This window comes from Leptosomus discolor, chromosome 2 (assembly GCF_034619465.1).
Source record: "Leptosomus discolor isolate bLepDis1 chromosome 2, bLepDis1.hap2, whole genome shotgun sequence".
Taxonomy (NCBI): Eukaryota; Metazoa; Chordata; class Aves; order Leptosomiformes; family Leptosomidae; genus Leptosomus; species Leptosomus discolor.
In genome coordinates, this window is record NC_141392.1 from 67,069,577 (window position 1) to 67,084,546 (window position 14,970).

Genomic DNA, 14,970 nt, shown 5'->3' on the forward strand with positions numbered 1-14,970 from the left:
TAGAAAATTGATCTGTCAGAAACCTAACCCCTCAAAACAAGAGAAGACATGAGTTTTCAGTATCAAGATACCAATCTGGTTCACTGCCTGGCAGCACAAGTGCTAGTACCAAAACAAGGGAGACATGAATGTCTCCATTTAGCCAGTTTGTGGAGGGGGATGGGGAACAGCAATCATGGAATTGCAGTATTACATTCTGAACAGATTTTGCTTCTGTTCATATTTTTCTCTTTAGACAAACATTTTTGAAGATGGACAAAACAGACTGGTATTTGTTGGTGAAAAGGCTCAGTCTGGATTAATTTTAATTTCTGTTAAATTAATTTCTGGTTTGGGAATGAAGAGAAGCTTTAAGCTTTACCTTTACAGAAACTGTTTTGAAAGCCTCTCAGACATTTGAAGCACATAACTGTTAGTAAAAGAGAAAAAAAGAAAACATCAGCTGAAAACCTAAGCAAAATGTTTGGACATATATACAAATTTAACATATGAAGACTGACTGGCTCTTAATTTTACTAATCTGGTTCTTGTATCCCAAGACTAAACAGTGTTGTTAACCTTCTCGTTATTCCTTTTGCTATTCTCATATTTGATATCAGAAGTTATTCAATAGAAAGCTAGCTATATTTTTTTTCCCACTGGAAAATGTATTTGATATTCCAGAGCACAGAAAATATGATGTGAAAACCAAATATCTCCTAGTGATATACATATTCCTATACTATGCAGATAATCTGTAAAGGCTATTTTAATATGGCTATGCTGCTCAACACATTCTGATTCCTTAGCCACTCTTTGGTGAACTGTTATTAGCTAAAATAAAACACTATAAATCTGTATTAAAAGAAGAAATGTTGCTGTGAAATGTCATCCAACTGACCTCATATTTCACTGTGGCTGTAAAACTGACTTCAGTCAATCCCTAAAGGATTAGTTTAACCGGATCTAATTGTGGGGATCAACTGTAGAGACAAAACCATCCAAAGTCAATGGGTTCCTCTAGTTTTTTGAAACCAGACAACAGGGAGATGGTTCTAGAATCCAAAAACCATGCAACAACTTCTAAATGGTCAAGACTCAAAAACCTGCTTAATTCTTCTTTAAAAAGAAAATAAATTGGACAGGCTTGCAAGACTGAGTAAATTCATGGTCTCTGCCACTTAGTTTGCAATATGACACAGTTCCTAGAATAGGTATTTTCAGATTGGCTTTGGAAGGGATGCTGAAACACAGGCAATCTCATTTACTAGAAACACAAAGAAATGGCTAGTCAGAAAAGACAGCTTTACTTTTGAGATTAAAAAAGTACTCCAAGCCAGTCCTTCCTATAGCAATCTTCTTGTAATCTCCTCAGTCAAACAGTAAAACAGAGAGGGAAGAAGTCCAAAAGTGGGCAGAGAAGTGGTGATGGAAATAAGAATTTAAATGCTTATACAATCTTTCATTATAAACAGCCATTCTTTAAATTAAACATATTACAAACAGATAGTCTGTCTCAGTCTGCCCACACTTCTGGGTAACATCTTCAACACGGTTCTGAAAGACAGTACTTGGCCCCAAGTCATCCATGGCTAACAAACATGAGAACTCTGCCACTGCATAACAGTGATGAACTCTTTCAGAAAAAGAGAGTTGTGCTCCCCCAAGGGATCTGGCTATCATTATGCATCAAGGGAACTGACAGCTGAAGATAATGTTTCCTTCAAACAGCTATCAACACAGCACAGTTATACTGGCAAAGCTAAGGAGCAAATGACAAACAAGGTCTCTTCACAGGAGGTTTCTCCGCTCTCATACTTCCCTTCCCTCCCAACAAAGGTCAGCAGTATTGCATTAAGACATGGAGGAACATCACCATTTTGGTGTGTGCAGCACCTGATAGGCTTAAAATAAAATCAGGACTCTGTACAGGGCACAGAACTTACCAGGGTACATCCGCATTAGCTTTTTAGCTCAGATAAGGAGCATGCTTTTGAGGTGAATCTCCCAACTATCCCAATTTCACATGCTTTGGTTCACATCATGAACAGATCATGAAGCTCACAAACTGGATTCCCTTCAGATAAAAACTAAGTCAGGAGAACATGCTTAGGCATACCTGATTCATTTTAGCTGCTAATGGACACTCAGTCCATGGTCCAGAACAGGTAGTCTGAAGTAAATTTCCTGACGAGTGAGCTGGGTCCTCAGCAACAAATAAACCGAAGTCCTCTCCCAAGTCTGTCGTCCCCCCCTCCCACCATAACATGCTCTTTATCAATGCAGGCAAAATTGAAGTACCAACATTCAGAATTTTTTCCTCAGTCGGTTTCAAATTTTACCCAAATGTTCAAATTATAGGTCACATTTCACATTATGTATAGTAGTCCTCAGCATAGCAGCAGATGTACAAACACATTGTGCAAACCAAAATTCAAGATTTAAAATAAAAATAATAATTAAAAACCCCAAGAATTATAAAACACAGTAAGAAAATTATGAATCACAGTCCATATTGTGCATGTGGTATCCATAATTCAGCTGTGAAACATTACTTTCAGAAATTTATTATATGCTATTTCTGATGTTTGTAGCTGTCCTACCTATAACAGCAAAGAGTGAAGATTTACTTTCCATAGGACTCTTCCTCCCTAATGATCTTTTCCAATTTGGTGGCAACTGTGCATGTACAGATTCTGTTTCCCTTCATTGATAGGAGGGGGTTTTTTCCCTTGTTTGTAAGCTCTTCCCACAGAATACCACACTGAGCTTTTATAACACTAGTCTGAGTCCTATCCTGTTATTTTCCTGTCCCAGCCTGAATTTCTCCCATTCATCTTGTCATAGTTTCTTAGTTCTCTCATGTCCATCTTTCAACACAGAGCCACTTAATTGCACAGTCTTGTGTAGAGAAAGCAAAAGCAATGACTCTTTCCTATTCCTAGCATTATCATTATTAAGGACACACGATACATGTTCGTGACTGTGCACACATGCACATGTGTGTGTACATTTATGTTCATGGGTATTAAAGTGAATCAAATAACAAAGAAATCATCCAAAACCAGATCAAAATCCTCCATTCAAATTGTATTTGGACAACACAGAATTACAAAATACTGAATTTTCCATTAGCAGAATATTGCTCTCTGCTTTTCCTAAATCCTTTTCAAAATGCCTCTGAGCAAGTCAAGCATTCTTGTCCTACTTCCACTTATTCAGTTCTCTGTGTAGTTTCAGAAATGCCACTTCCCAAAGTATAATATGTGCCATTCAAATAGTCAAGCCTGTGAGTCTAAAAACTTACATTCTAAAAATCACTAAATACACTTCAGTAGAAGACAGACTGCAGTGATTTCTACATGGAGTTAGAACACAACTTTTTAGACTCCTTCCTCCCTTCCTACAGAAGGAGGGCAGAGGACAGGATGAAAAGACAAGGTAAAAGAGTTGGACACTATCGGAGCTTAAAGAACTTAAATCTGATGAACTACAATTGCTTTATAGAGAATTCAACTACATAGCTTAATCAGTTATTCTTGCTCTTGCACCTTATGAGATCTTACAAGGCTCTGAGAAGTGCCAACTACTTTCTTTTCTTTCAGAAAGGTATGCCTGGAAAGGATTACCTGGACACTGAACTGATCCTCCACAGCCTCAGGCAATTAAGATATACTTATTAAGTCCAGAATTTTCTGCCAGAACATTAACCCTGGGTCCACCCAAGTTCCACACATCTACAAGTCATATAAAATATTCCAGGACCTTTTAAATATAAAGTGTATAGTAACAAAATCAAAACCCACATAAATATGCTCCTGGCACAAGTATCTTAGCAATATCAAGGGTATTACCAACGTCCTTGTTCCCCACTAAAGCATGCAATTTGTTAATAAAAGTGTCCTGATGTGTGTAGAAATCAGAAACAGATGGGCTGACCACCTCACCTCAAACTGCCAGCTGGTCTTCCTGTGTAACTGCCAATTTTCTTTAAAGATACTCTACTAACATTCCACATCACTGTGAAATTAAACTGACTGAGGATTTGGGATAGCATGAGTACAGGGAATACGTTCTCCCTGGAAGTCTAAGCATTTCTGTTTCGCCAGCTCCCTTCTCTGTACTTCTTGAAGGCTTATTTTCTATCCCGCTAAGCATCGCACTCACCAGACCTGAGTTACTTTTGTTGCACTTGAACTGCCCGCTATTCTTACAAGCAAAACCTGCAGGCCCTACACAACCAGGAGGACTTAGAGACGCAGAACAGCAGACAGCTTCTCTTGGTAATTTGTGAGCACTTCACAGATGCAACAACTTAGCACACTGATGAGTCTACCCTGCCAAACTCAGATCTGAAGCTTCACTTTCAGTAACCAGGGTAGCCCAGCCTCTTATTTTAACCTCCTTTTAAACTTGTGTGAGCAACTCCCAAATAAATCTACGTTCACACTTTGACCTCCTATGCATTTGCTGGAGGACAAACACTGTAGCAAAATAATTTCACATGTACAGCTATGAATGGCGTTCCCTGATATTCTTGTGAAATAGGTAAGATTGTCAAAATGGCTAAAAAGTCTAGAAAAAGGAAGGGTTAAGAGCAAATTAGCAAAGATGCTCAGAACCAAATAGTTCCAGTTTTCAATTTATATTTTTATAATAGATGGGGTACAAATTTCAAATATACTTTAATGAACTAGAAACCTAGCCTCCACTATAGATAAAAGCTCTTGATATTGTGGTAAACCTCACCTGTTGGGACAAAAGTAAAAAATGCATTTTTCCCAACCTGACTGATAATATTTTGGCTCCTTCAAAAGTTAAATATATTTTAGTTTTTCAGTTTGTTAGTTATTGCTAACACCATTTTCACATTTCACAAGAAAAATATGTAGCTGCCCCAAAAGGCCAAGCATTATATAATTGAAGAAATTGTAATTATTTTCCTAATTTTTTCCATGAAATTAGGATTGCTAAAAGCATTCCACATACTATCATAATTACCAGTAATAACACACAAACTAATGCGGTCCTGCAATTTTCAGTCCATTACTTGTAGATTTGTCATTTGTTATTTCTATCTAACAAAAAGTTAAGCATTTTTATACTTAAAGCAAGAATTTATCAACAGAAACATAGCAATTATTGAATCTCCTACAAGCCAAAGGTAAGAACGCTATTTCTTTTAAGTGAGGCCTCAAAGATATCCAGTGACCTTCATCGTTCATAGTGACTACTATGCATGACACTAGCTCGAAGATAAATTTTGTATTTTACCAACTACTTTAATAAAGGCTACAATGCTGTGTCTACAAAATACCTGAATAAGCAAACAAAAACTCCTAATACTCCTCAAAATCTAAACAACTCTTATTTCTTACTGAGCAGTCTAAAAAGCATGCAAATTGCAACAGACCTTTTACGACACTTTGCGGAAGAAAACTACTGTTCCATTCATGTAAGGTGGTGGGTAAATATAGCATGCATTCCTAACTACACGGGTTACACAGATCATGAAGATAGTGCCAGACAGCACTAGTGACACAGGGTCTTATCCCACCTTTCTGATATCCATGGAAACCTCAACACTGCTCCTATTCCAGCCAATAGAACTGAATGGGCTTAGGCGAAGGTACCGGCTTTAGTACTGCAAAAGGACCGCCAAGCTTCCTTTGAATAAGCAAGAGAACATGGGAAACAAACAGGCTCATACTTGACCCATGTCTCTTTTAAAAAAAATAACAAAAAAGCCCAAACCCACACACCACACAGAGCAGTATTCTCAGACTGCTGTCAACTGGCACACAAAGAAGCCTTTTAAATACATTAGAACAACCCGTACTTTTTCTTCAATACAGTCACTGACCCGGTAGTTGCTAGCATTTAGTACATTAGAAAACCCAAAACTTTTGGAAATGTGCACATTTGCTTATTTCTTATGACAATCTAGATACTGAAATAGCAGGAAAAAACCAGAAGCTCTAAAGCCCTAGTTTAGCAGACCTGACCTAAACAACTATACATGCAAAATCACCAGGGTGATGAAAAACAAGGATGGTAATTTAGTTCTAATTTTCTAATTTCTTCAGTAGCCTAAGAGCTACTCGCATATTAACAGAACATAGTCAACAAGAGGCACAATCCCTTGCTCTGTATAGTATTACATTACTGAAAAAAAAAAGAACAGTATTCTGAACATAAACTTTTATTCATATTATTTTTCCCTGAAATTATCTTTGAATTGTCTTTTAAGAGCCAAATCAAAGTCATCATGAAAAAATACTGAAAATGCTAAAAGTAAAACAATTTTAAACAGAGCTTCATAAAAATAAATATATATAGGAAATAATTACTTCTTTTAATTTGTTACATTGTGCTACAATGAATGGGTCAGTCAGAATTATCCATATAAACAATAGAAAGTTATAGGAGAAGCTGAGTGCATCTTCATAATATAAAATAACATAGAGCAAAGACGAAAATAACCCAGGTGACCTACTGTGCAAGAAAGTAAGCCTTTGCAGAAACAAACAACCAGAAGTCTACCTGTTGGAGGTCCAATGTAATGGTCACATAATGATATTCAATTCCATTCTGGATACTAGGGCTTTGCCACCAAGTGTTCTTGCCATCAATTGCATTTGTTATTGGATGTCGTTCTGTTAGAATAGCAGAAATACATAAATATATTTGAAAATTATTAAGATATTTAAATGTTTTTAAATCTAAAAATCTAGATTTTAATACAATTATTGAACTAATGAGGCAGCACATTAATATAAAACCCAGGAAATTAATTTTTCTTTTACTCTTGGGGCACAGTCATGCCTATTATCTAATGTTAGTTGTTTAATTTTGGTTTGGACCACAAGAAGGTCATTCAGAACACCTCAATGCACTTGGAGGCTCTCCTAATTCTACAGAAAACATAGACATCTAAATCAAGTAAACACTCCCTGAAGTCTTCCAAAGTTTCAAGTACTGTACAGGCATTAAATGCTGCAACAGAAACAACAAATCAGGAACCCAAGGGGTGCAAGGGAAGCAGAGATTAAATACCAGTACTTGCATTTCTAAGACATTTCTAAGCACACAGGGAAATAATTCAGAAATCATTACAGAGGAAATTATTCAGAAATTATTACAGAATATATTTCTCGAGACTTGAAAATTGTCTGACACACATACATGCATATAAAAAGATTTGCTTGCAACGTCCAAGATGCATTACTTTTCATGTCTACATTTACTCTACTGCAGTGTCCCAAATGAATCCCAAATAATAGGGATAAGAATTTATTTATAGAATTGAATTCTTCCTGGATTTCAAGACCCTCTAAACTACTGAAGTTTGCTTGCACAGTATTTTAATGTTATTTAGACTGAGAAAAATCGCACTCAATATTACCAGGTTACTTTTTGTAGTCAGTTCCTGTTTCTTTCCTGTACAAAATGAAAAGTAACATAACCTTAATTTTAAAAAGTTCAAGGATCTGTATTTTGAAGTACCTAACTGCCTAAAACAATTCTGTACATTATGGAGAAACTAACCCAAAGGACATTCAATACAGTAGGTTTTTTCTATGCAAGTTCTGTCTCCAAGAACATAACAAGACAGAAGAAAACCAACCCCTCTCATTAAGGATGGCTTTCTAAACTGACAGGTTTTCTTGACATAAAACTGGAATATGCTTCATTACTAGCCAAACCTAGAATTGCAAATAATTAATTCATGAACTGATTAATTTACTTGTTATTTTAACTGTTACTTAAATCAGCCATCCACATTGATAGTTTTCATGTGTCTGGATTTTTGCTACATCAGCCACCTGTGGAGGACAGGAGTCCTAGCTCATTAAGGAAAGCCAGCACATCTGAACATATTTAAAGACACAATTAAAGTGCTTTGTGGGACTGAGAGAAGGTATAAGCCCTCAAAATTGAGCATGCCAGAAATTTCATTTAAATATCAGATTATTCAGTGGAATTAGTGGGCACCAAGATTTGCAAGTTAGAATACTGGCGCTACAAGTGATGTTATTAGTAGCTTTGTCTTTATATTGAAGAGAAAAGCAAAGCACACCCATGCCTTACATGTTGTCAGTTCCCACAGCTCTGATCATTTTTGCAAACACTGGCTTTAAGTGCTAGCAAAAATCACCTGCAAATCAAACTCAGAGCTCCTCAGTGATTGTGACAGAAGCTGTCTAATTGGAAATTTTTATGTAAGTCTCTTCAGGTGAAATTGATATAAAGGTAAATCATGAGAAGGAGGGCTGGGAGATGATCAATAATTAACAGTAATCACCATTATGAAAGTTTGATCATAATTAATTTAAAACACTGATTAATTGCTGGCATGTTTTGCCTATTTAAAAGGTAAGGGAAAATAATATATTTGTAAAAAAATACTGTATTGCAAATGTAGTTCAAGGACCAATCTCCCTGATGGATGGCAAGGAGGAGAACTTAAAAGAGTGAGACCATCAAACTGTGCTTTTTAATTTGGGCTCACATGTGATTAACCAGGGAATTTGTGTTCATTTCCTACTACAGTAATTAAGGGGAAGCACTCCAGACTCGCACATTCCAGGGGGAGCATTTAAAGTCTGGTTACATTACATGGTTCTCCTACTAACGAGCCATCTCTGTTTAAATAAGGTACTTCCTTCTGCCAAATGAACATTTAAAAACCCTAAAATGAGATGTGGTTGGCAACAAAAGACTGGACATTATGAAGCTGGGCAGACTCAAGTTTTTAAGAAGGTAGGACTGAGAGGAAACAGATGTAAAACATTCAAATGGTGTTTATACATATATAGATACATATGTATGTCTGCATATACACATACATTAGTGTACACGATCTGATATCACAGGCAGGGCATGGGAACAAAGCAATCCAGCTCTGTTTTACGTTTGGTTTTTCAATTAAACAAACTTGATACAGAATAAAAAAGTGTATGATGTGCATGTGTCTTTAAATACCCATCTATAAAGAAGGGAAAGAATCTATTGCACAGTGTTTCCGACAGTCAGAATGGTTCTAAAAAACTCCTGAAATCTTCTCTGATTCACACTACTCTAGTATAAGATACTTGAATACCTATATTGCTAAAAAAAAAAATAAAAAAATCATACAACCTTTCCTCAGAAGGTGACATTTACTACAATTAAAGATGACTTCGAAACTTGGAAAACTATCTGGGGTAAAAAAATAGGTTGCAACTGTGTTCAGAAAAATGAAGTAGTCTGTACTGAGGCAATTAGAATTAGCTTTGCAAATACAAGATGGGGAGCAAAGGAGAGGTAGCCATTTAGCAAGAAAGCATCTGGGGATTATAATGGATGACTAGCTGTATATCTCTCAGTGGTGTCAAACCATTAAAAAGGGAAAATATCTATGTAAAACATGTAAACAGGAGCATATTCTCTTCATTCTGAAGAAAACCTGCAGCTCTATGCAGTGCTAGTAAAAGCTCAGGTGAATTGTAATAAAGATTAAATCCTCTAGAGAGAATTCAGAAAACTGCAATTTGTACAGTTAGAGTTCTAGAAAATACAATCTATAAGAAGAATGAAAGAAAAGAGATAGTTTAGTGTAGAAAATAAGTAGAACAATACCATGCGCCCTCAATTAAGTAAAATAATTTTGTAAAGAAAAAGGGAATAATCCATTCCTTGTATTGATTGAAGTTAGGAAAAAAGTAATGTGAATTTCTGCAAGGAAGATTAGCTAATAGGGGAAGACTCTGGAATGAGTAAAATAATTTCTAAGGAGAAGCTAAACAAGCTTCTGTCTGGAAAGCTACAGGCAGAGATAGCTCATGTTGTCTAGATCTAGCAGAGAGATTGTCTTTTTTTCCGCTCCCCGCCCCCATGGTTTTAAGCACATGCTTAAATGTGCTTTGTCATGAGGTGTAAATACATCTGAGCTAAGTTTTAGAGGAAAACAACTGGAAAAAAAAGAAATTGTCTCCATGCTTCTGTGGCTGTGCTTCTTCCAACATTTTATCTATTTATTAAAAGTTGTCTTAACTGTTTCTACGTCCTCTACCATCTACAGTGCCAAAATACAAGAATCTAACAGTGTTAACACTATTCGTGTCTTTCACTGCAAGGTCACATGAAAATAAACTTGATTAACATTTTTTCTTAGTTCTAATCTTCCCAGCTATTAGAAACATGCATCTCTGAAGCAGATGACCACAAATTTATACTTAAAACCTGATTTTGCTTCCAGGTCATCTTTAAAAAACTAGTCTTAGCAAAGATCAATTTTAATATGAAAAACTAAGCAATTAAACCAAGCAGTGCTCTATTATCTTACCTTCTTTTTGCTGGCTTGCTGAAACTCAACTAACATCAAACAAAGAAGAAAAACATCCCAGAACACAATAAAATAAAACTGGAGATGGTCCTAAACTGAAATTTCAGATGTTGCTTAGCATGGTGGGTTGACCCTGGCTGGATGCCAGGTGCCCACCAAAGCTACTCTATCACTCCCCTCCTCAGCTGGACAGGGGAGAAAAAATGTAATCAAAGGCTCATGGGTCAAGATAAGGACAGGGAGAGATCACTCACTAACTACCATCACAGGCAAAACAGACTCAACTTGGGGAAATTAACTTAATTTATTGCAAATCAAATCAGAGTAGGGTAATGAGAAATAAAAACTAAATCTTAAAACACCATCCCCCACCCCTCCCTTTTTCCCAGGCTTAACTTTACTCCTAATTTTCTCTACCTCCCCTCCCTCAGAAGCCCAGGGGGACAGGGAATGAGGGTTGCAGTCAGTTCATCACACGTTGTTTCTGCCACTCCTTCCTCCTCAGGGGGAGGACTCCTCACACACTTTGCCTGCTCCAGCGTAGGGTCCCTCCCACAGGAGACAGCTCTCCACAAACTTCTCCAACATGAGTCCTTCCCACAGGCTGCAGTTCTTCAAGAACTGCTCCAGCATGGGTCCCTTCCATGTGGTGTAGTCCCTCAGGAACAGACTGCTCCAGCCTGTGTCCCCCATGGGGTCACAAGTCCTGCCAGCAAACCTGCTCCAGCATGGGCTCCTCTCTCTCCATGGGTCCACAGGTCCTGCCGGGAGACTACTCTAACATGGGCTTCCCACAGGGTCACAGCCTCCTTCAGGCACATCCACCTGCTTCAGCGTGGGGTTCTCTATGAGCTGCAGGTCAGTATCTGCTACATCGTGGGCCTCCATGGGCTGCAGGGACACAGCCTGCCTCACCATGGTCTTCACCACAAGCTGCAGGGGAATTGCTGCTCCGGCATCTGGAGCATCTCCTCCCCTTCCTTCTTCACTGACTTTGGTGTCTGCAGACTTGTTTCTCTCCCATATTCTCAGTCCTCTCTCTGGCTCCAATTGCTGTTGCACAAGACTTTTTTCCCCTTCTTAAATACGTTATCCCAGAGGCGCTACCACTGTCACTGATGGGCTTGACTTTGGCCAGCAGCGGGTCTGTTGGACACAGTGGAACCTTCTAGCAGCTTCTCACAGAAGCCACCCCTGTAGTTCCCCACTACTGAAACCTTGCCACGCAAACCCAATATACTTAGATTGGCCCAAATGTTCAAATATCACATGTCACCTCATTTTCATTCATGGTCAGTATACATCAAAAGAATTCAACAACAGATGTAAACACTTAATTTTTCTAAATCTGAATTTAGGTGCTCCACTTTAAGTATCTGAATTAGAAAGTTCCGTTCAAGGAGTATACATAAGATACAGATTTTGAAATACCAATGGAAGAGAGGGGTAACCTAATTTAAAAAGAAAGAGACAGCCTCTTCATAGGAATCAGGCCAGTCACCTACAGTTTTGTTTGCTGAGTATCTACAAACTTTGGGAAAAAATCTTTTTAAAGGAACAAAAAGAAAGTGGCACACGTACGATGTTGAACCCTGCTCCTTTGATCGCAAATACGGCACTGAGGGTTCCTTGCAGGCTGTCCGGGTACATGTTCAACAAGTTTGCAGTACATTTCCCGACCCTTTTCTCCACAGGTAGCATTGGTTGTGATGAGAGCATTAGTAGCCAGGTTCAGCACTGCAGGAAACAACCCTGCAAACAAAACAAAATAGAATCATAAACAAAAGCAACAGAGAAAAAGCAAGGTGAATTTAGCAGGACAATCATAAAGGAACATAACACCTGTCACAGCATTAAAGCAAAAGGCTTAGTTTTTAACAACTATGGAAGTAATGACGCACGAAAAATCACCAACTACTTTGGTTTTGAATCCAGAATTTAGACATCAGAATGAAGCCATTATAATGATAGTTTCCTCCTCATTCCCTTCCAAAATTCAAATTGGTACCCTCTGGTTATATCCTGAACAGCAGGATGCCAAAGGAGAAAGTGAAGCATGGAAACATACAAAACATCATAAAAAATTTTTTTGTTAAAATCGAACGTTGTGTTCCTACCTAACTGGACATTGAAACACTGTATGGAAGTTACCTATGAAAAGCTTTATTATTCCTCTTTTCTGCTTACATCTCCATGGGAAAGCTTTTCCTTCACAGACCACACCACTTGTATTATACTATATTACTGTCACCTTTGTCATCAGAGGAGCAGAGTAACTCTTGCAGCAATGTGAATAGCATCTGCCATGTGTGGTTTCCTTTTCCTCAAGAAAGGAATAATATATATAACACCATATCTTCCATGGCAGTAGTGTTATTTTTTTCAGGTGCACATACTGAGTGACGTATTATAATTCTTATTCAGCACAGCACTTAAGCACATGTCTGAGTGCTCTGCTGAACTGAGTTCTATGTAGCAATAAACTAGAAAGACTATGAAGCATATGACAAACGGTCATTAAGGTGGGTTACTCTCCTTCCCACTAAATAGTGATCAAAACTTTTGAGCCGTGATAAAATTGAGCCATGAAGACAAAGTGATATGATATGTTGAATGTATACATTAGCCCCTCACATTACATCAATCAATTTTGCATAATTTGCCATGGCTGCAGGTTAAACCAAAACAACAACAAAAATAATCTGAGGTATGGATTGGGATCATGTTCAGATTTATTTTATGACAATTTCCAGTAGCCCCAAATCCACCCTTCTGCAATTTATTCAGCTTCTAATAAGCCTACTGTATTATTATAACCTTAAAATAAGGCTTTAATCAAAACCGAACCTGCAATTATTGTACACTGATAAAGCTCCCTTTATAATGACTTTCCTTTTCCTCCTCCACAGATGGACAATGCTATTCAACTGACTCTTTTCAGTCCTTTAACTCCAGTCTCCTGCTTGTCTCTCCAATTAACCTGTATGCCATTTAATTACCAAGCTTGGGTGGTCATGATACAGCTGTCCTCTGACATTGCGAGCCAGTGACTCTCATGCTCACTTTAAAACCATGTTAAACATACTGCTTGAGCAAGGCAACCCATTAGTTACGAAGCTGTTCAATTTATATAGTCAATCAATAGTTGAGATTTTATTGATCATGTAGCTTGCTGCTTCTGTATAGATTACAGCTCTTTTTAATCACATTTTAAAATCTATACAGTTGTTCTTGTATTTTTATTCAATGCATTCAGTGATATTTGCTGTCTTCCACAATGAGAGCACATGGTAAAAATCTGCATGAGCGTTAGCAGAGTAGATGAATTAATAGTTATGGAACTTCCTATGTTGACTTACAGCCTCATTATTCTCTTTTTAGGCTGTACAAAGTTAATAGTGTAAAAGCCAGTAATCATTTAGTCTTAACATAGAGTCTGGAGTTAAGCATTTTATTGTCTCAAAACTGAGCCTTGTAAAAAGAACAGAATGATCCTACATGCCAGGAATTGCAGTACATGGCATCGGAAGATTAAATCCTTTTAAAAGGATTTAGTCAAAAAGTCAAAAGAGTCAAAAAACCTCCAGATGCACTCAGCGATAAAAATATTACATATGTTTATACACAAATCATACCATTGTTCTAAGTTTTAACTCAAATTTTAAATGTAAGAGACGTAAGTAAATGAAGAGTACTTAAGGAACTCATCAATTAGAACATAATTTCACTCTCAGGTAACCTCTGTTATGTACAGTGCAGCTTAGGGCAAAACTACCACACAGCCTTGCCCATAATCAGCACAGACACAGGTACTGAAACCAGTACTGGGTGTTTCACTGAAAGGGCCATGTCATGATCCAGCGCCTCAGAGAGAAGTACATCACATTGCATTCCCTGCAGGCTCACAGGAGTGGATCTGACAGGCAGAGAGCAAGAGACGCACAGAGTGCTCCTACACTGCACCCAGCACTTCATGTTTGGTATTGATTAATTCCTCAGGAATTTTAATAAGTGAAAAATTCCAATTAACAATTAAATATTTGAATCTTTTTTGAATAATCTTTGTTTGTCACGAGCAGGGCATTGGACTCTATGATCCTAACGAGTCTCTTCCCCTCGAGATCTTCTGTGATTCTATGATACTGCTTTATATAGCCCAAGATAAGGCTTCGCTTTTGAAGAGCATTTGGTGTGCAAGCCTGATGGAATGGAGGAATCAATACTATTCATATTGCTTTCTAGCAGTTAATATATATAGCAATTAACACTTTCACAACATTGGCATGAGATTCTAGCAATACAGAAGATGAAGGTGTTGTCTTGAATCCTTTAGTTAGGCCCTTTGAATATGAAATAAAAATGTGAAAGTTCATGACACTAGTATATACCGTGTACCCTTTCTAAGACTCACATCTATCCAACCATAAATCCCCAGGAAAAACACAACAGATAAAGACATCAAAGTTATTTTTCTTTTTTTTTTTTTTTTTTCTTTAGAGAATTTTGCCTTATTTTTCATTATGATAATCATACAGAAGAAATATTTGAAAATTGGTGTACTAGTTTTGTGCATCTTAAAATTCAACTTCTCACTAAATTATAAAGTTTATTTAGTTATCAATCACATCTTGAATTCTATGGGCAACCTGCTATGAAATACTTCC

The 14,970-nt window shown here is 37.4% G+C and overlaps 1 protein-coding gene across 1 annotated transcript in view; it reads right to left on the reverse strand.

Moving 5' to 3' along the window:
• Nucleotides 1-12,748, reverse strand: part of LAMA2 (laminin subunit alpha 2) — a 284,721-nt gene extending 271,973 nt beyond the window's left edge. Inside the window, exons 1-3 of the mRNA XM_086460446.1 lie at nucleotides 12,703-12,748; nucleotides 11,888-12,058; nucleotides 6,523-6,635 (exon numbers count right to left, since the gene is read on the reverse strand). Coding sequence (XP_086316572.1) covers nucleotides 6,523-6,635; nucleotides 11,888-12,058; nucleotides 12,703-12,748 — 330 coding nt within the window. The remainder of the gene's footprint in view (nucleotides 1-6,522; nucleotides 6,636-11,887; nucleotides 12,059-12,702) is intronic.
• Between the last annotated feature and the right edge of the window lie 2,222 nt (nucleotides 12,749-14,970).